Source organism: Pelecanus crispus, chromosome 1 (genome assembly GCF_030463565.1).
Source record: "Pelecanus crispus isolate bPelCri1 chromosome 1, bPelCri1.pri, whole genome shotgun sequence".
Lineage (NCBI taxonomy): Eukaryota > Metazoa > Chordata > Aves > Pelecaniformes > Pelecanidae > Pelecanus > Pelecanus crispus.
The window spans coordinates 44,633,022-44,655,253 of NC_134643.1; the positions used below are offsets into that span (position 1 = coordinate 44,633,022).

Consider the following 22,232-nt stretch of genomic DNA (forward strand, 5'->3'; position numbering starts at 1 on the left):
TCATTAATCAGTAATAGCAGTGTAAAATAGAAAGCTAGAAAATCATGTAGTCAGAAAGTTCAAAGATGTAATCATGAACCTTACAGTCACCTTTTCTAAGAAGTCTTTTCCATTGATCTCCTTCTCTCATGTTCCTTGCAAATTCTTGTGAATGGTTATGTGCTCATCCACAAGACTGTTACCATCTCCTCTTTCTGATTTTTCTAGAAGTCACTGTTTACTCCCAGTGTGCACAGAATTTGCCCCAAAAGCAAGGAGAGTAATTTAAAGCCATAAGGTAGAAGGGATGTGTACCTAAGGCCAGAAAGAATTCAGTTTTTTCTGAATGCCCCTGTGCTCACTGAGAATACTTGTACTGTATTGAGGCAGGAGTATTCATTTCAGATTATGTATATTATTTAAGGTTTGGTGTACTTTTCTTTATGACCATGCACATATGACTCATCATGAGGACATTATGGAGATATGTATTTATTGCAACAATGACATGTAAATAAGCAAAGATTATAACAAACAATGAAGTATCAGTGACACCTAACATGTCCCTGATATTAGAGATAAATGAAGAGATGTAAGGCATAAGCATGTATAGCTATAGATATGTACAGAGATGTTTTAGTATAAAAGTGTTACAAAACTGAAGTCTAAAACCACAGTGTTTTCACTTCTTTTTCTTTTTCTTTTTTTTAAAATAGAAATAAGGAATGGAAATTTGAAAGCCATTTTAGGGCTGTTTTTCAGTTTGTCTCGGTACAAACAGCAGCAACATCATCAGCAACAGTACTACCAGTCTTTGGTGGAGCTACAACAGCAAGTCCCTTCACCTCCAGCTGAAATCAGCCAGTCCAAAACACACCAAGATATGCAGTCGAGGTAGGTTAAAAAGTTAATTTTCTCAGGTGTAAAAGCTTTTCATTTGTCTGTTCAAAAAAGACAAAATTTTGTGAAAAAATGAGGCCACTTTAAAAGACTGGCTTTTTCTTTTTATTTTAGCTATTTTTGCAATGGATGTAGGAAAACAATATCTTAAGTGTTTGCTTGGTATTAAGCTTGCATTTCTTGGGAGTAAACTAGAGTGAGAACCGAGAACATTCCCAATTAAATTTAGTTCAAATTTTAAAGCATTCTTTCACTTTATTATTGCTTCTACTGTCCTTTGCACATTAAGAGACTGTTAGCCCACCCTGAGGTAGTATACTTGTTATTTTCATGTTTTTGTCACATACCCAGTTCCATATCTAAATGAACAATTTCAAATGATTACCAAAATACATGGGGAAAAGGCACAATTAATACTTTCACTTGTTATGAACTCTTTTCATCCCCATGCATTCTGGTTTTGAGTGCCGACTTCTATTTGAAAGTTTTTTGAAAAGGAGAAGAAATGGCCTTAATCTAGTTTCTTTTAAGTGGTCAGTTTATGAATTAGTTTTAGGAAAGCAAAGCACTCAGCAGAATCCTTAATTGCTGAATTACATTTCCTTAAGACTGAAGCTGAAAACATATTTTGAGAAGGTAGTTACTTACTGGCCATGACAAAAGAATCAGTTTTAAACACTAGTATCTCAAATGAAAAGAGTATTAGCAACGTATACTTTATTGAGGAAGTTAAAAGAAAAGCCATCCACATGTAGGACTATGTAAAGTGTAGTTTAATGAAGAGCTTTATATATTGCTGTGTTAGGTTTAATACTTGTTTGATTTATTATTTGCTTCTTTAAATTTTTTTGCATACTTACCGAACAGTTGTATGTCTAGAATGTGATAAATCGATAATCTAGGATGGATTAAAAGTATCAGATTAAGATAATGAAATTTTGGTTCTTGAGTCCATTCATATCTAAATTACACTTTCATGTTTACAATTAACATAGTTCTTCAGTTCAGAAAACTTTTCACACTTCAGCCTAATAGAAATCTTCATCTTGAGACTAGGAATGTTATAAAAATATGTTTATAGGGAAATGTTGCTGATGGCATTTTAATAACCACATTTGATACAAAAATTAAGATACACTTGCATTTGCCTTGAGCATTACAAGGTGAAATGATTTTTTTTTTTCTGTTACTGAAAATGAATGTCTTTGAATGCTTTCTCTGTCAAGTTTACTATTAACATGTAATCTGGGGAATTATGGTGTGATCCTAGAAGAATCTGACCACTCTAAACATTTTCTGAAGTTGAATTTCTGCTTTCTGAAGGATATTTAATACTGCATAAGAGGCAATAACATCTTGTTATTCAGAAATTAATTGTTTTTCCTATCATAAGGAAGACATTCTGAATGTAGGTCTACAGGTGTTGACTGCTTTAATCAGTGGAATTAAGGGCTTAGCCAGCTTCATGTAAATACCTTTGATTCTTGGGTTTTGTTTGTAATTTAGTAAAAGAACTGACACATCTCCTGCTTTTCTAATTCACCCATGGTGAATTTTTAATAAAAAAATAGTTACTGTGTTCCTTATGCATCACCACTATTGCAAGGAATTCTGTTTGTCCAAAAAAGCTTGGAGCAAAGCAGTTGTTTACTATTTGGAAGACGGCAATTGCACACTAGCCTTTTGTCTGCTCAGGAATGGTAGGCAAAGAGGAGATGAAGTTTTTATAAAGCTTTCTTTTCATTGTAATTCCCCAAGATCTTGTGGTCCTTCAGTGCCTTTTTCTCCTCTTCTACTTTGCTATGTTTAAATATACTTCATTAGGAGGAAGGGCAATCATTCCATGTCCAGAACCCGAGCATTCATGCCTTCGTAAAATGACATGTAAGGCTGTTTTAATGAAATTTCTGCTTCCATCGGTGGGCTTTAGACCTTCTACTTTAATGGCAGGAGTTTAAAATCATTTAATTCTTTGATTAAATTTCTATTCATAGCTGTGTTTCAGCTGCAAAATATTTCTATGTAAAAAAATTATTACACTGAGATTGATACCATCTTTCTTATTTCCTATCTGTAAACTGAAAGCAAGAATTTTGCTGTTTGCTTTCACATATACACAAGTTCAATGTTTGTCACATAAACTTGTGTACTGCCTGAGAGAGTATGATTTTCTCTATCCTTATATTTTTCAGTAAAGCCTTTAGGATAAAGAAAGGTCCCTACTTCTAAAAGCTTTCTTCTGTATAAAAGATTTCTATCTTCTGCTACAAATGTGTCTAGTATTCTGAGCTGCTAGCAAAACAAGGAGCTCCAGGACTTAGACAGAAATATAGATTTTTTTTAAAAAATACTAATTGGCTTTTCCATTTGTCACTGTTTTGAAGTAAGTTTAGGAAATTAACATAAAATAATATGACCCCTTCTAAGGAAAATGACTACATTTGAAAAACAGGTTTTCCACACATAGATGGGCATATACAAGTATACATTGATATGAACTTATGAACTCTCTGTGGTGGACTTAGCAACCCTTCTTTTCATAGCAGGCATTTAATTTAATTAAATTAATTATTTTTTTCCCATCAAAACAAATATTTTGGAAAAGAATTCAAAATTATTTCCCTAATAGCTTTTTAGTTTTAAGCTGTTAATGAGTAAATAAAAGCTTCTGTTTAGAAAAAAGCCAAAATATGAAATTAAAAAAGAAAAGATGACTTTGATGGTATTCATCTTGCCTCTTGCCTGCCTTTTGCTAACTGAAATGTGGACAGGTAGCTTACCCGACTCCCGAGACTGATTCCAATGATATGATTGCTTTCATGGCAACTGTGTCTCAGCTTTAATTACAGAAGGAACCAGCAGGACTGACTGATTTACAGGGCAGGAGTTCATGATTTAGAAGGTCCTAAGGAACTCATATGGCTGCTCCATGGAACACTTGAGAGCTTTAGGTATCTTTGGCAAAAAGTAGTTTCATGCAGATACTTAAACCTTCCTCTTTCATTGAACAAAGAGTATTGAAAAGTGGTAAAATCTAAGGTGTGTAATAATGTCACATTCTTCACCTTTTCCATGTGATATTATTAACTCAATAGATAATTTAGTATCAGTAATAGAGTAATTTGACTTGTCTTCTAAAGTAGTGGTGATAAAACAAGGTATTTTATCCTTTCATAGTGGATGTTAAACTTTAGGGCAATTTATTATTACACATTTATTGTGCAATTATGCCTCACTTTATTAGCCTGTTGCAGTTTTGAATATGCCTTTAAAAATTCTTAATACTTTCTGTTTTCTAACATTTTATAATGTGAAAAGGGTTGGAATGTAGAAACCTTAAGGCAGCAAATTACTCATGGTGTATATGTTGGATAAATTATTTGGCAAATGCACGTTTATTTGGCCAACGCATGTAACAGAGATTATTTTACATTAATTTGGTCTGTGGTACTTTATTACCCAGAAATAGTTCTTTCACATTTTTGAGAGGAATGAGAAAAGTTATCTTATTATTATGGCAGAAGACAGATAATGAATACAGTAGCAAACACCTGAATGGCGCATTCATCTGTTCAGTAGTGCCAAAACTCTTCAAACCCAATTTGAGTAAATTTTCAAGGGTATTGTGAAAATTATCTTCTTATACCTATGGGTATTTTATTTTACTTGAAGACTCACATATTTCTACTGTGTTAGACACCTGAGAAATAAAGCTGTCTTTTTGAGGCACTATATATGTTTAAGTGCATTTGATATGTGTGTGTTTGTAGTTGTGCAGACATGTGAGCAAACCCAAAACATATACACTGAAAAAGGTGGATGCTTTTTATAGACTTTGTACTTTTTTAAAATGTTCAGTAAGGAACCACATTGCATGTTGTAATTTAAGTCTTTGAAACTATGTCTTAATAATTGCAGTTACTTTAGGTTAGATTATTCCATCAGAAAAGTTATCTTCTTTGTGCTTCCAGCTAAGGTATAGTAAGCATATTGCTTAATTTCAACTTGATTTCCTAGGAGGTAAAAAGCCATTGTGTGTGCTTTATTAAATGAGTATGAAAAGGTGATGTTCTCCACTCTTTCAGAGAGAAATACAGATTACATATGGGAGAGGGAAATACCTCTGAGAAGTCACACAGCAGATGGTCAGGATACAGAAGTGGTAGCATTCAGGCCCTGCTGAAGACCAAGGAAGTTTTGTCTGTGTAGGTACAGGGCTAGTGTCTCACTCTCCTAATTTAAGAGAGTGGTCCTGACGATGATGATGACAACGATGGTACTCATCCTGATTTCCAGGTTATGATGTCCTCACTAATGATCAATATCTGTGATCATTACTGGGTCTGAGCCCGTTGCGCATGCCACCGAAGCCAACCTACTTTAGTATCAGCCTCAATGAGAGAGTGTTTGGGCCCTTTGCCAACAAAAGCTGAAACAGGCGCAAAAAAGGATATTAGGGACTCTACAGCTTTCATAGCCAGGTTGTTTTGATATGGTAAACAAACAGAAGCCCCAGGGGAAGGTTATAATCAGAACATCATGAGACTGACCGGATTAGGTTTGTGTAGAAATGGGGAATTCAGGAGACTAATTGAGGAGGCTAGTTGTCCTTGGATGACTAGGTAATTGGTGTCTCCTACTAGAGACAACACAGACCAGGAATGTAATTAAACTGATTTCTGGAGGAGCCTCTTTCCCCTAACTGTAAAGTTTGCATAGGAAGATAATACATTTTCTATGGCAGACACCTAACAAAGTTCTCTAAAATTGGTCAGTGTGGCAATACTTTAACACTCCCATTCCCATATAATCTGTCCATAACCAAACTCAGAATTGTGAAAATTGTGCACACAGAAGGGGAGCAAGATTCTGCATGTGAAAAAGTATCATTGGCCTATCTAATCCTAGGGCCAACAGCAACATTTCAAACTAAATGTAAAAAAAATGAAGGAAGTTGATGGTAAGTGAAATTTCATTGCAAAGAATATGCTTTATTTATGGAAGATTATAATTTCATACCACAAAGTATAAAAACTCTTAAAATTGTTTAGATGATTAGTGGAAAAATCTGCGGTAAATAATAAATGGTAACCTAAGGGAGAGAATGGTTTTAGATGTGATTTCTGATTTCTTTTTATCCTAAAATTTCCTATATTCTTGTATGACTAACTGTGGGAATTGAATACTTCAAAATCTGAGGTAGGCACTTCACTCTTATGACTTTGTTGCAGCTTTGAGTTTTAGTTAAAAAAATACAGTGCTGGTGGCCTTATTTATATCTGTCAGTGCAGATAGATGACAACAATGGTTACATTATATCTTTATGCTTCGCTTTGCTAGTGGATTCCATTATCACAGCAATACATCTAAACTTTCTGCAGTGATGATCTTTCAACCACCCAGATACTAAGAGAAAACATATGTGGATGAAAGAAGTTCTGTCTCATTTATGGATTAGGCAGTAACTGGTTTCAGTAAGCTGTCAGCAAAATTCCCCAAGACGGACAAACTATTTTATCACGTACAGGAATGATGAGCACAGCTTGAGGTCCAGATGGATTTTGTTAAATTTGTTATATTAAAAGAGAACCCTGGTTTTCCTAGGCGTATAAACAAAGTTAGGTAGCTGATTTCTACAGGCGGTTGCATATATAACTACTGCAAGGAACTGGGTTTCATGTTGCCTTCTGCTCAGAAGTAGTAGGGAAAAAATGAAGCGTATTGGACATGCAGCTTGTGCTGTGTGAAATACAGTAATGCAAATGCAGTGGTTATGATCATGAATTCGAATAGATCCATGCCAGAATACTGGCAATGTGTATGCCAATCTTGGTTACACCACTCTCAATTTAGCAAAAGGCCTTTGTTTAGTGTTTTTGAGGTTAAAAATATAACCTTAACAGTCTACACCAAGTGCATTGCACTGACACAGGCTAAAAAATGGAATGTGTACATAGTCCTGTGTCTTCCTTAGTTAATGGAAAGGGAAGAGATGAACCAAGTCTCTTCGCTGTCCTTAGCTGTTCTCAGTGCTAGTCACTTGGTTTTAGCAAAGGGAAACAGGTAGGTAGTTCTTGCTTTTCCCAATACAGAATCATTATCTAATGACTGCAGAGAAGAAAAATTAGGAAAAGGTTTATTTCTTCTTCCTGTTCTCCGTTTTCTAGTAAGGGTCTAAGCAAATGAACTGCTATTAGTGTAATCTGATGTATTTTTATGCGTCTGGGAGATAATGCAGAATGAATTGCTTAATGTGATTGCACCAGGATCTGCAGCAGCTGACCTTCAAATGGACCTTAGGGATTTAATTTTACTTTAACTGAGCTATCTTTCTATCCTGAAAATCAACTTTGGCCCCATTTTGTTCTACTCCTCAAAAACGCAATCATTATAGTCCTCACAGTTTCCAATGAAAGGAACTTCAGGAAGTTCTTTCATCTTCATTGTCCCGAAACCCAAGTAACTAAAGTATATATTATCTCTGCATACCAATTAAATCAGTTAACTGTGTATCTAAGCAAATAGATGATATTTAATAATGATGAGTTGCATAAATTAGAGAATAGATTTGTTCCTGTTATAAGCACTATATAGGTCATCAGGAAAAAGGCTCTTCTTGCACATGCCACTTGTTTACCTCACATAGCTATGAAATTAATTTACACATTTGACATAACTGTCATTACATGCTGGGAATTACTGCAATTTCAGGAGTTTTCTAGGCTACAGCTGTGATATATTGACAGAACATTATAAAAAATACACCTTCATAGCCTCCTACGTATTACTATTACTGCCACAGTTTCATTAGCAATTTTTTTCCCTAAAATTCACCTTAGTGGCTATATTTTGAAACAGTATGCAAAAATGCATCAGCACTATTTGAAGTTTCATAATACATACTTCTGTTTTATTTGAGAGACTTAGAAATTACCATACACAAAAGGGTTACTTTTTGATGATGGCAAATGACTAACCTAATAACCTTCAGACAGAAAAGGCGGAACAATGCAATAGCAAGAATCTGTTTGTCACATACTTCTTCCCTGTAGCCCATCCTCTTGAAGATGAGAAGATATCTAATAATATTTATTAAGCTTAAAATAAGGAAAAAAAAAAGGGAGTTCAAAGCAGACTTTCAGTTTCTAAAACAAATGGTCTTTTCTATAGCTATAATATAGCACCTACTAGATAGAACATATAAAGATGTAAATTATAAAGCATTTTATAGCCTCTCAATAGCTTTTAAGATTTTTTAAAAAACTTTTCATCTCCTATTGAACCATTTCACTACCAACCTCTCAGAAACTGTTTATATCTTTTAACTTTTTACATAATTCTGTGGGCTGGAGCCTGAAAAACTTGTCCTTTACTGGTTGGTACCTGCCCTTGTGTGTTATTTAGTATGTTCTACAGTTCTTCCTCTCTGCAAAGTACCTGACATTTGCCTGAACATTTTCTTTAGGAACGTGTGACACAATTACACTGATTTCTCCTGTTTATAAGTTACCCCTGCCATGTGCTCAAGAATGATATTTCTTTCTCTGCCTCTTGGTCTGTTTGCATTTCAAAATGCAACTGTTATCCTTTCTCCTTGTCTGTTCTTACAGTTTTGAAAAGAGTGTTTTAATTCAGTTTAGTGACGATTCTCATTCTGTGCATTGCAGATATTCTCACTGTCTGGCACTTGTCTCCCTTGCCACTCATTACTTTTTATATTTCAGTTTTGATGCACTTCGGCCATAATTTTCACTGTTTCTAATCCAGATCATGTAGAATTTAATGGGAAGTGTTCCATTAATCCTTGTAGCTTTTGAATCCAACTTTTCATACATTTCCTTTTGAAGGAACAGAAGCTTTATAATGTGGTTATTTTCCCTTCAGACATTCTTTGTTGCTCTACCCTCACTCTCCACAAAGATTTACTAATTCTTCTCATTCCCTGAAAATAGATCTAATACAATTGTGTCCATGCAATTTTTCCTTTCCCAGGCCTGCCACCTATTTAATTCTGATGCCTTGCAAACATTTGAGGTTGCCTATAACTTTGTATATATGGCAAATAAAATTTAAATAAATGTAAAGTGCAATGGGAGCCATATTGAATTATTGCAGTCTTCATTCTTTCTTTTGTTGTATGATTAATTTTCTTGCCTGTTCTGAAACAAAATGTTCTTTCCTTATTCCTATTTGTTCCTTAATAGATTCCTTGATAGCAATATGACTCAGTCTTTTCCTTGCATTCTTGCATTCATTTAAGTTATCGTTTTGTATTTGTACTGCTACTTTCTTTGCTACTGTCAGTCCTTTTTATCAACTTTTATCTCTTAGTATTTTCACAGGCTGTGCAACAAATGTGATATGCTACACATCGTTGTTTTGCAGATGTCAGTTAATGAAATAACATTACACTTTGCAGCTGCTATGGAGAAGATGACTTTGACTCTTCATTTACAAAAAATAAAAAAAATACAAACCTCTACACTTCTAAAGCAGCAGAGGCAGTCCTGTTTATGACAATTAGTGTCCATGGAAAACGGATTAAAATAGAAGTGAAAAAATGAGCTTTTGTTATATATATAATTCACCATACTTACAAGAGATAAATTAGCAGCTTAGGAAAATCACTTATATATGTATTTGTGTTTTGGTCTGCTTTTTTGAAAATGCTTATGGGAGCATAGCTGAAATGTTGGTAGAATCCTTTGTGATTTCCTTACATTGCATAGCTCTTTACTGTTTTAGAGTCAATGAGGAGACCAAATACAATGCTCACAAATGTACTTTAATACCTTCAATAAAAACAGGCTTAATTATGTGATAATTGTTTGACTGACACAGGTCTATAGCAATCCCAACCATACTTGAAGATGTGTTGATGAATGTGGATTTTCTGGAAATCTCTGAAAAGGTTCAAGAGATGACGAGTGTAGATTTGAAGAAGTGACATCCTCAGGCTTTCTAGCACACCCTTTTCATTCCCTCTAGAAGAAAACTGTTACAGTCTTACTCTATCAAACTGTGAAACAGAATAGTGGCATACATTTCTGTGCAGATAATCTGATATAATTTTGTTCTAATGCAAGATCATAATGGTATGGAGGTAAGGTCATAAAAGGGTATGACTGGTCCTTAAGGGCCTAGTCCTAGTTCTGGCAGCACACTGTTATCCACTTGGCTGATTTGTTCAGAGAAATGAGTATTTTTTAAGAGACTGCAGTATTTTAGGTGAGCTACATGTCAGGTTAAGCGCAGTAGCTAAGTAGCACATTTATTACTTTGCTGACATCCTCTTTGTTTCTTTAATGTTGTGGTTCATATATTATTTCATTAAATTCCACAAAATACCTATACTACACATACTGGGACCAGGGTAGGAAAGGTATGGTCACCATGGTGGACAATTTATTCTTATTACAAGTCACTGTGTTCTGCAAGAACAGAAATGTTGATGCAAAACTGGGTTATCTGCATTTTGGTTTATGAGCTGTGAACAACAGGAAGGCATTGAAAACACAATTTTACTTGAAGCCTGAATCAGTTGGAGACAGGCTTCTTGTGTAAGATGCCAGAAGTTCAGAGAGCGGAAAGGAGAAATGTCCACCTAATATAGAACAGATGACATGGTATGAGGTAGAACTGCCTGAGCCATAGATACTTCCTTTTGTGAATGAAAGACTAAACGTGTGTTTCTGTGTTAGATATATATATTAAAAATATACATCTATAAAATATAGAATATAGATATATCTATAAAACGCAGATACTAGGTATATCTATAAAATGCAGATACATATACAACATTTGTATATAAATAAATAGCATTTTAAAAAATATATATGTGTATATAGATAGTTACATATACGTAGATATAAGCATATATTAATTCACCAGGACTGAGCTAAAAAGGCAAAAGAAATATCTGAAAAATATTGTCCATGGGAAATTCAGGTTTTTTGGTTTCCACCTCAGTGTTCCTTGGCTGTCCATTTGAGGAATCAGGGATCTTGTACCTGCCCAGACTGTTTTGTATGGTGACAAGCCTGGAAACTTCTGTTTCCTGTGGCATCTCTCCAGGCACCCTTGGGATTTGGAGCCAGGTGACCCTTAGAACCTTCTCTCATGGTTTTTGTCAGGCAGGCTGATGAGAATTATACAGCCAAGGAGCTTGGTTTTTTGGGTTTTTTTTTTTTTTGTTTTGTTGGGGGTTTTTTGTTTTTTGTTTTTTTAAAAAAGAAAAAAGAAAAAAACATGTACAGCACAATCAAGACCTTCTGGGGACATTTTTACATTGAACCTGCATTCTTTTTAAGCTATTTTTTTGTCAGGGAATTGTTCTAATAGTCTTGACAGTTCTGGAGTCCAGTCACCCTAGTAATATAAATACACTTTATAACATCATAGCTATTAAAATTCAAGCATGCCAGTAAGGTAGAAAGACTTTGATTACATACTACAAACACCTTTGCCTTTTGTCTAATTTTAACAGATCACATAGCTGACATTTTAGAACCACCATGTGACTCTTAACATTGTAGGAAAGTGATGGTCTGATGTAACATGATCCTTTTGAACTTTCTAAAGACTGTTAATAAAAAGAAGACAATATTCAGGGTAACACCGCATGGGTTACTTTTTGAAGAAGGAGGTTAAAATATTTTCAGCTTGATTCATACCAGGTTTATAGGACCGCCATCCTTCAGCTTTACATGGTATACACACTTTCAAGATACTGCTTCTTTTTTGATATATTGTGCTATTTGTACAGCAGCAAGACAGACTTTATGGCAGTTTAGTGCAGTGTCGAGCAGTCACTTGTGTTCCCTCTTCATTTTCTTTGTTCTTATTTGCCTGTTTCAGTTGAACATTTCACTTCACTTTCAGTGGAAGGGCATTCAAGAACCTCCAATATTGTAGCTTATGTTGACTTCCTAGGCTCCCCTACACCTTTTAGGACCATTTCTTAAACCCTTTTATCCTGCCTGCAGCTGCATGCCCTCGATCAGTTCCCCAGCTTGGTGGAACATGGTGCATAGCTCGCCAGCACGACTGACTGTGCTGCACGGCCACGTGGCGTAGCACAGAGTCCTGGTTCCTGCAGCCAGCATGGCCGTAGTACCATGGCTGTGGTGCTCCCCATCAGCACCTCAGGGTCAGTACAATCTCTAACATCTCTGCACCTTCCTTCTCAATACTACCACAGCTACCTCTGTGCTGAACTGCCTTTCTGGGCAATCTCAGGATGTTTATTCCATTTTCTCATAGCATCTAACCAAGAGACCAGCAAGAGAAATGACCTACAGTCACCATTTCATATCTGCTGTGTTGACTAGTGTTTCCCTGGTTTGTGAGAGAAAATACTGGGGCTTGATTTCCACCTGGAAGCCAGTTTGCAGAGTCCAGATGATTTCTAAGGATCTGTGATCAGATGCACATATGCCATCTTACCTGTTTTGAACAGGATTTGCTTAGCAAGAGCATCTGCCTTCTCTTCCACAGAGGAGAGCTAGGCATGATAGCCCAGGTGCAGTGCTGCGATTGCCCCCAGCACTGCAACGCTGGGCTGTAGCTCCGGGAGCAGCGGGGTTTCCTGCAGGCTTTGCAGTCAGGGTTGGTCTCCTCTGTAGTTTGCATGTCCCCTTCCTGCCAGTGTGCTGTGGCAGAGCTTTGCAGGGAACTGCTGTGGCTCCTCTGAGGAGTCGAAGCTGTGACCACATCGGGCAAGACTGCTGGTAGGAGTATTATGGCAGTGGAAAGCGTCTTGGGAGCAGACAGCTGAGAATAAGAGGCTTTCAAAATCCCCTTTTCCAGCCCTCTGACAATGAAATCCTTCCTTCTCCTACATGCTATAGCGTTAAACCTGTACTGTCTGGTTTGTTAATATGCATTTGCTGCTTTATTGCAGGCACATATTTATTATACCTTTGTGTGGATCTGTAAGCATAAAAACTGTTTTAAGCAAAACAAGTTTATTTTCCTGACTGCCAGATGTTACCCACAGATGATTATCTATCTGGTAGGGTAGAGGGCAGCAGGTAAATATTTGTTTACACATTTAGAAGAGTGGCTAGACCAAAGTCTAGTCTGCAACTGTGTTGCAGTTCACATCCGTAATAGTGGGGCCAGCAGTTGGGAAACAGGCATCCGTGCAAACCTTTAATGGGTCCAGCACATCCAGCGCTAATGGAGAAGGAAAACCCAAAGTCATTAGGAACTTGATGCACCTGGTTTATGAGCTGTTAAAGTTCTCTTTTTCCCTTTCATTTGTCACATTATTTTGGAAAATAAATTTACTCAGTCACAGTGGAAATGATACTTTACTGACATTGGCACATCCTTCAGTGCCTTTCAAGCCTGTCTGGAAATTTTGAAAGCAGTCTGGAGGCTGATGTTTCATGAATTTGGTAGTGGATGGAGTCCCAAGTAACAGGCATAGAAGGAAAGCATTCTAGCAAGCATTTCCAGATAGGTGCTTCGTATATTTATTGCTATTAAAAAGAAAAAGAAAAAAAGAAGTGTCATCTGTCTATGGGCTAGCTTATCAACAACTCGGCAACATCACTGAGATTAAGTTATCTGATCTTTCCAGTTACTTTGGAATTGTGTTGTTTGAGGTAGAAAAGCTACAATACACTACGGCAATACATCCTATTCGCTCTGTTTTTCCAGCTCACTGTCCGTGTTGATTGTACTCTATATCATTTTACCTTGCACAACATAAATGCACTAAGGTTTTATTTGATATACCATTTTTCTCACAAGCTTCTTAGTTTAGTCCATGCAGATAACCAGCAAACCATTTCTAGATTCCTTCATTTTAAATATGTTGAAAAAACCACGAGTGAAAGATCTCATCAAAAGATGGGCTATTATGCCAGGCACAAATATAGCAGTTTCAGCAAAACAACTGTCGTGGTTTAGCCCCAGCCAGCAACTAAGCACCACACAGCCGCTCGCTCACTCCCTCTACCCTGATGGGATGGGGGAGAGAATTGGAGGAGTAAGAGTGAGAAACACTCCTGGGTTGAGATAAGAACAGCTTAATAATTGAAATAAAATAAAGTAAAATAATAATAATAACAATATAATAATAATAGTAATAATAATATACAAAGCAAGCGATGCACAATGCAATTGCTCACCACCCGCCGACCGATACCCAGACAGTTCCAGAGCAGCGATCGCTGCTCCCCGGCCAACCCCCCCCCAGTTTATATACTGAGCATGACGTCATATGGTATGGAATAGCCCTTTGGCCAGTTTGGATCAACTATCCTGGCTGTGCCCCCTCCCAGTTTCTTGTGCACCTGGCAGAGCACGGGAAGCTGAAAAGTCCTTGACTAGCATAAGCAGTACTCAGCAACAACTAAAAACATCAGCGTGTTATCAACATTCTTCTCCTACTAAATCCAAAACACAGCACTATGCCTGCTACTAGGAAGAAAATTAACTCTATCCCAGCTGAAACCAGGACAACAACCTATGTCACATTTGCATCATAAGTACAGACATTATTAAGAAAGATAGCTGAAAGTGAAATATAATTCAATATACTAAAGATTAGCTAGATAAAATATATAAACTGTAATTATTATGATACTATTATAATTTATTATAAGTCCCACAGAAGTTATGGTCATATAAAAAGCACTTTGTCAGCATTACAGTGAAGATATATGTCAAGAGTATTGAATGCTGCTTTTATATATTGAGTAATTCCTTTTTGCCCTCCTAAGACTGAAGTACTCTCCTTTTTTTATATTCAGCATGCACACATGTGCCATTTGTAACTGGCAGGCACAGAAGCAATGCTGAACCCTTTATTGGGGTTTAATTTGGTGAAGTAACAATAATCATGCATCCCATTCAAGTCTCACATTGTCCCTTGGTTTGTGCCTTCCCCTTGCCCCTCTTCAGGACTGCTGTGCCAGTATGGAAAGACCTTTCTCCCTTGAGGGCTTCTCCCATATCTCTATACTCAGCCTGTCTGCTTCAGTGGACTAGCAGAAATTGGTTAACGCTTCTGGTAGACTCAGTACCACCAGGTGTTTCTTGTAAGTGCTGCCAGTCTATAAAGCCAGGACTAGAGTACCATGGTTTCTGCTGCTACTCAGAGGAATAGCTGGAAGATGCAGAACTGTAAGACAAAACCAATCTGACTATCAAGAGTTTCTGCCTACTTAGTTCTCCATCACTTCCTTAATAACGCAAGGAACTTGATGTTGTGATTGCACCTGGCTTAGGCACCTGTCTATATCCTTAGGCTGTGTGGATCCCAAAGGATGCACCTGTTTATAGTAACTGAAATTACCTGGCAGGAGGCCTTGCCATGGCAGTACATTTGTCATATCCCTTATGCAAATGTCTAAAAGAATAGAGGCATAAATTTGCTGTTTAGTAGTGACACATTGTTGGGTGTCAAAAGGAACACACAGTTTTTAGCCCTGTAGCACAGCATATCTTCTGTTGCAGAAATACTACTCAGATGCCTTAAGAGACAAAGGTGCATTTTCCTATGGAATTTAACAGGGAGGCTAAGCATACGTCAGGGCTTTCCTAATGAAGCCTCTGATTCATTGCCTGGGTAATGCATCACATCCATGATCTGTGCTGCTGTAACAGTAACGAAAATTATGATGGGGTGCTTCTTCCATATAGTTCTACTGTCAGGAGGGTCGCCATTCTTTAGTGGGAATTTTGGAGTCCATGTTGGATCTGGTATAGCAAATTCATTCCTAACTGAGAGACTGTGAACCCAGTCAGGTTGCTGGAAAAACTAGTAGCTGTGTATCTGTGCTTAGTACTTTTTGTGGATGGGGAGGAAAAAAAAAAAAAGCCACAAAGTTTTGAGGTGCGCTCTGTGTGACTTGAGCTAGACTTCAGTAATTCAGTCACTGGAAATTTGCCCGCATTGTCTATTCCTAAGATAATTTCTAGCAAATGAGACAAGTTATAACAATATCCATTATTTCATAATCTGTGCATTGCATCTCTCATAAAAATCTGCATGTTTGCATTATTTCATATTTTTGCCAGTTAATTTGCGTTTTCTGTCCATGTTCAATTTGCATTCATTAACTCATAGTTTGCTGGTAAGTGTGTTCTTTCTATACATGTTCAAAGAAATTCTTTAATTCAATTTCTCTGTTTCTTCTCATACAGTCTCACAGCCAGATATGCAACTCAGTCTAATCACAGTGGAATTGCAACCAGTCAAAAAAAGGCTTCTAGGTCAGTTAAATATCTCTAATTTATTGCTTGTTAGTGATAGTCAAGCAAGTATATACCCATTGATATTTTATCCTTTGGACATAAGCAGACATTAAACAATGTGTATTTATGTTATGCGTGCAAGCTTTGCAACGATGAGCTTTGCCATGGGAAAGCCTTGTATGGACTGGAAGGAGCTGATTTGTACTGTATATTAGTAAAATCTCTGGTGGTTATGTATCTTGCATCTTTGTATCCTGCATGTAAAATATTGGATGTGAAGGATTAGTTGGTGATTTTAGTGCTCTCTACTCTCTGGCTCAAATCCTTACTTCAGTCATGAGTGAAAAGAAGTTTGGGAGTCCATCCTAATTCCCACTAGCTGTTTTGCCTGTATTGCAAACCTGCCTGAGAAGTTGAGTTCACAGATCCAAGTTCATGCAGAAGCGAAATAGAGCAGAAAAAAAGAACCGCTTCCAAGACTTCTGCTCCATCAAGAGTAGCCTGCACACAGTCCCCACTAAGGAGACACTTTGTTTTGGCAGTGAATTTGAGCGTGCTGTGTGTAGGAGCTGACGTGTTTCAGATTTCATCAGTACTTTTACTTTATCACTTCCATGAGCACTAAAATCTACAAGCCAGATTGCAGAAGAAAGAAATTGAGGTCTAAAGCTTAATCTTTTTTCTAGCTTCTTTTTTGTGGGGGATAATTAATGTGTTCATTAATTATACCTTTGCTGTACAGTTCATTGGTGAGAACAATGAACTCCAAATTGCATAATCTACAATAAAGACTGCATTTTGCACTGTAGCGCACTAACACAATTTGAGTTGCTGGTGATAGCTTGGAATGAGCTATACCATGGTCCAGTTGCTTTGCACCTGCATCTATAGGCCTTCAGTTTTCCTTATTGCTGATGCTCCTGTCTTGTCCACATTCAACATGTCGGGGTTAACAGTCTTATTGTCTAATACTTTAAATCTGTGGCAGTGTTTCCGAAGCCTGTTCAGAGGTATGTGACTTGTCCCTTATTTGTTATTCTCCTCTTTGCATTTCCTTAGCTGCTTAACATGATTCTGCAAGAGCAATTTAAAACCTGAATTCAATTAAAAAAGACAGCAAATGAGGTAAACTGGAAAGTGTGTAGAGCAAATGACCTCATGTATAATGTGCTTACTGTGGCGAGTTCTCGAATTCTGGCATGCAGAATAAATGCAGAAGTATTTTATATTTTAGCAGAACAGATGAGTTTCCAGTGTTGCACATGCCTTCTCATTGCTTTTTTCATTACCTTTGACAAGCGATCTCAGGGCTCTTACTGCCTGTCAAATTAGGGTAATGAGAAGGAGCAAATGGATTTTTAAGTTTGTTTTAGTGCATTCCTCAGGGAACAGAAGATCACTCGAATTCATGGGTCACGGTAAAGGTTAGCATGCATACAGCTGCAGAGCAGAGACAGTCTGCTCTGGGCTCGGCACAGAGACTAGCAGGGCAGGCTGGCAGCCAGAATGAGCCATAAAAATAACTAATGGATTAGCTCTCTGAGGCTTAAATTGGTAAAGGAAGAGAACATGGAGCTGTTTACATATGTTCACTAATGAAAATAAAATTATTTGAACATTTCTGTTATACCAGTATATTAAACAAAAAGGAATTTGGAAGAAGTCTACTGTTTTGTAATTCTTTGTAACGTCATTTTTTTTCTCCCTTCTGATGCTGCTGTGTTGTAACATAGTGAAACTAACAGAATTCGATAACTCCGGTATAATTTGTATTGCCACTATTAAAATCATCATATCGTTCCAATAAGTGAGGAACAGAAGAGAGATGTTCTTCTCCTATGGCAAAAGCCTCTTGTTGATTTGAGCATTTCGTCTATCAGATAACAAAACTGGAAAGGAGTGGGGGTACCCACAAAGATGCTGCAGAAAGTTTGAAGCAAGCATGTATTACAGAATCTTACATCAGAGAACAGATTCAGACAGAAAAAAGATGCAGGATTACACACGCCAGAGACAACAGAGTCTACATTTTTTCCTTAGCATAGCCACGCAGTAAGGTTCAGATGGTGGCAGCAAATACTAACAAATGAACTCTATAGTCTACATTATATACATCTATCTAAAAGGTATACATGTGTCTGTAGCATCTAGCTAAAATATGTATTTTCAATATTTTTCATTTAAAATAATAAGGTGGAAGTGCTTTAGCCAGAAGCCCTCTGAAAAATAACCAAAGAAAATAAGTAAAAAGTCAGCTTTTATGCTAAACACAGCTGTGAAACATTTACTAGAGTAAGAGATACAAAATATTTCTCAACTATGTATTGTGCTTCCTAATCAATTTCTGTAACATTTCCTCTTCAAAAGTGACAGATTTAAATAAAAGCTGATATTGCACTTTAATGGTTTGTTAGGGTGAATCTGTTTTAGCAATGTTAATGGCAAATGCAAAGCATCTTCTTACATGTCTTGTGACTCTAGAAAGCATCTTTTTCCCTTTTGTGTGCATAGGGATAAGCTTTTATCTTCATTTGTGGAGTCTAACTAATTTGAATCCTCCTGTTCATTGTTGCTTACCTGAAATCATTGTTTTCAGTTGTTGGTTTTAAATTCTTGTCTGATATTTGCATACTGCTTCGTCTATGTGTTGCATTACATAAAATGAACTGATTTCTGATTATACCATTCCAGGCTTCCAGGGCCCTCAAGGGTGCCAGCTGCAGGCAGCAGTACCAAAGTCCAGGGAGCTTCTAATTTAAATCGGAGAAGCCAGAGCTTTAACAGCATTGACAAAAACAAGCCTCCACAATATGCAAACGGAAATGAAAAAGGTAAGTGGTTAAAAGTTACTAAGCTTACTTGACATAACATACAAGAGGGGAAAAAAAAAAAAAAATCACCAAAAGAACCCTTCCAGAAGGGTCAAAGAACTGAATGTAATATTTAGACTTGGAAAGGAAGACCTATGGAGATAGGCCTCTGAATTAGGACTTATGGTTGAGTTGAGATTAAAGTTTAGAACTGAAAACCTTCAAGAAGTTATAATTATATTTTATCCCTCTTTGATGGAAATATCACTGGGTGATTTTTCTGAAGTAAAAATGAATCCATATTGGAAGCCTATAATCTTGGTCCATATTTGAGTCTACTCATACCCAAAGGAAGACTGCCATTATTTTCAGGACTTTGCATCTTAGCTTCTAATGGAGAAAAATCAGAATATTGTATTTGAATCAGAATATTGTATTTGCATCAGAATATTATGTGCATCTATTTCTTCAGAACCTTAGCTAATGTATATATGTCTGAATAGAGGACTGGAAATTAAGTAAATGTAATAAAATTTTACAGGGTTTTGAATTCAGTGTTCATGTTTTATTGTGTCCTTTAAAAATGAACTTCCATTATGGAAACAAACAGAGTTCCCTAGGTCCTTCCGTTTCTCCCACCCTGACAGTTTTCCCAGAAAATGTGCCTCTTCAGGCTTTATCTCAGAAAGAATAATGTAAAAATTCAGCTTTCTGAGTTGTGTAACTAACCCAGCCCCTTCCCCCACTCTTTTCTCCCTTTGTGTAATGAACAGCATTTTATTCATATCTCTGGGTTAGAATACAGTTGAAAATGATACAATATACATAGTACCCGTTTGCATCCTTGGGGTCTGTGGGAGGAACAAGTATGCAGTGAATGTTCTTCGTCCAAGCAACAGGCAGCTATCCAGACTTTTTTTAAAAAATTCTGATGAACACACTTTGCCCCTAGCTGTATCTGAAGATATAAAATCATCCTTTCAATAGTTATTTCTTTGTTTTTACTATCAGAGTTGAATATTTTAGATAGTTCTATAGTGGGATTTATTTTATCAAGGACTTGTTTATGGCAAGACTTTCAGGCTAAAACTAGAAAGAGATCAGGGTGAAAACTGAGCAGACACTGTATAGTTCACAAAGACGATAGTGAAGTTATGAAGTAGGAGATGTGGCCGCTTGAGTGAAGGTATGTACAGCAGTTTAGGTTTTAGAATTGCTTCAGAATGTTGACATAAGTTTGCTACTGAAATATGTGAGAGTGAAATGATTCAAGGTGAGACTTGCGTGTAGATATTAATATTCTTAATTCGTTACTTGGAAACTGTCTTTTGACTGATAAAGTTTGCATTGCATTGCACATTTATGTGGCTTTTTGCATGATGGATTTCTTTACTTTCCCATTTCTTTACAGCAGAGAATGAGAACCTTGATGAGATTTTTAGCGAAGTCATCACTTGCAAGAGGATAAGGGGTGGCTTTGTTTGTGTGTAATCATTCAATTCATTTCACAGGTTATAGAAAATGTAATGTTGCATAACTACAGAGTACTGTATTTGAGATGTTTGTGTCTGCTCTTTTTTCTTTCTTTCAAAACAGCAGAATGGATGGAAGAAGATTTTACATGGGGATATAAACCGAATACAAGTTTGTTTTAGAGTATAAAGCAGAAGTTGATTAGAGAAAATGACTGCTGTGAGTGCAAGGATAGTGAAGTGATATTTTTTATAATACCCTAAAAGAACACATGAGAACCTGGTTTTGAATTCATCATGGTACTTCTTTGCCTAAGGAGAAAAACAACTGAACCATGCTATATTTTAGATTTAATTATTTTAGTGACTAATTTTTGAATGAAATTTCCAAGTAGTCTTTTGATTTTTTTTTTAAGAGTATTTGAGGTTGTACTGTGACCTGAGTTTTTTTGAAGAATTTGTTAAGGAACAAACTTCAACCTTCACAATAGTAACAGTAATAATAACAAACACCTCTTTAAAAAAAAGTGTCACAGTACTCTGAAAAACTGATTTTTCCTTACAGTGTGGCACACATAATAAACCTTATATTTCAAATTTTGCTTCTGATGCAGATGCTTGGAGCAAGATAACTTTAACAGCTTCCGTTGAATGGATATGCAGTCCATACACTCTAATTTCTGAGACACAGAGCATGTAGTAAATAGCTTGTAATTCTGCATGGGTGCTGCATGAACTGAAGTGGAAAAGAGACGACTTGTGCTAGGTAAATAGTCACTAGAGGTTGGGACCTCCAGACCTCTTCAAGGGCAGACCACTTTTGGTACATATTTCTCTGCTGTGCACCTTCCTGTATGTGCTATAAGGAGACCTCAGAAAAGATATACAGCACAAGGGTTTTTTTTTAATCCAGTTATATGTAACACTTGAAATCCATTCCAGCATAACACAGTTTCCAACTCAGTCACAGCGGGGAATGGATATGTAGTCACAGAGTTAAAGGAGACCTGAAGGTGATCCAAAATAAGATGCGATATGGGCCTTTTATTTTAGTATTTCATTATTTAGTATGTCATTAATGTTATCTCTTTTGAATGTTGCTTAGGGAGTAGTTCACACAGTAAGAAACCTAGCTCCCCTGAGCGAATGCAGGTTTGCTCTTTACTGAGTACAGCCCAGTTTTCACCCACAGACCCAACCCATTGCTGTGACACAGGTAACTGTGTGTAGCTATGGTTGTCAGGAACACACAATGCACCAAAACAATAAACATGCCATTAGCTGAAACTCATCTGTGGGGCTTTAGTGAGCTGATCTTTTTTTTTTTTTTTTTTCTGGACTTTGCAGCTTACAGATGGGTTTCAAAGAACACATCTGTTTTCCAGGTCACTTCACATCTATCTACTTCTGACTTAATAAAATAAAGACAAAATAAAACTATGGAAATGAAATTATTTTCATAAAGTAATTATTCACATTGCTAATAAGGCAGATATCCAGGTCATTTTTAGTCCAGCAAATAAATGTTCTAATTCAAGTCAATTTTTTAAAAAAAATATTTACACTTTAGAGCTTAGAAACACTGTATCTCAACACTGATAAGGGATTCTATGTCATGGAGTTTAATTGCCTGCTTTTCAATATAATTTAATAATATAAAATGGTGTTTGTGTATTGTCCAAACTGGGTTTCAACGGTATTTGGTTATTTTGCCCATACCAACTCTGAGAAAGTCTGTCCTGGAAGTCCATTGTCTGATGATGCAAATCATTGTTCATCTGTGGCCAGTATGTACCTCTGTAGTTAATTTGTTTATGTTTTTTCTGGTGCCAGTGTTTTGCCAGTTGTCCCTGGTGGT

General features: G+C 36.6%; 1 protein-coding gene across 2 annotated transcripts in view; it reads left to right on the forward strand.

The window, feature by feature from the left end:
• NAV3 (neuron navigator 3) overlaps positions 1-22,232 on the forward strand; it is a 273,398-nt gene that overhangs the window by 111,913 nt on the left and 139,253 nt on the right. For both annotated transcript variants that reach the window (XM_075728018.1, XM_075728019.1), the window contains exons 5-7: positions 696-873; positions 16,042-16,110; positions 18,784-18,923. In XM_075728018.1, the coding sequence (XP_075584133.1) occupies positions 696-873; positions 16,042-16,110; positions 18,784-18,923 (387 nt within the window). The remainder of the gene's footprint in view (positions 1-695; positions 874-16,041; positions 16,111-18,783; positions 18,924-22,232) is intronic.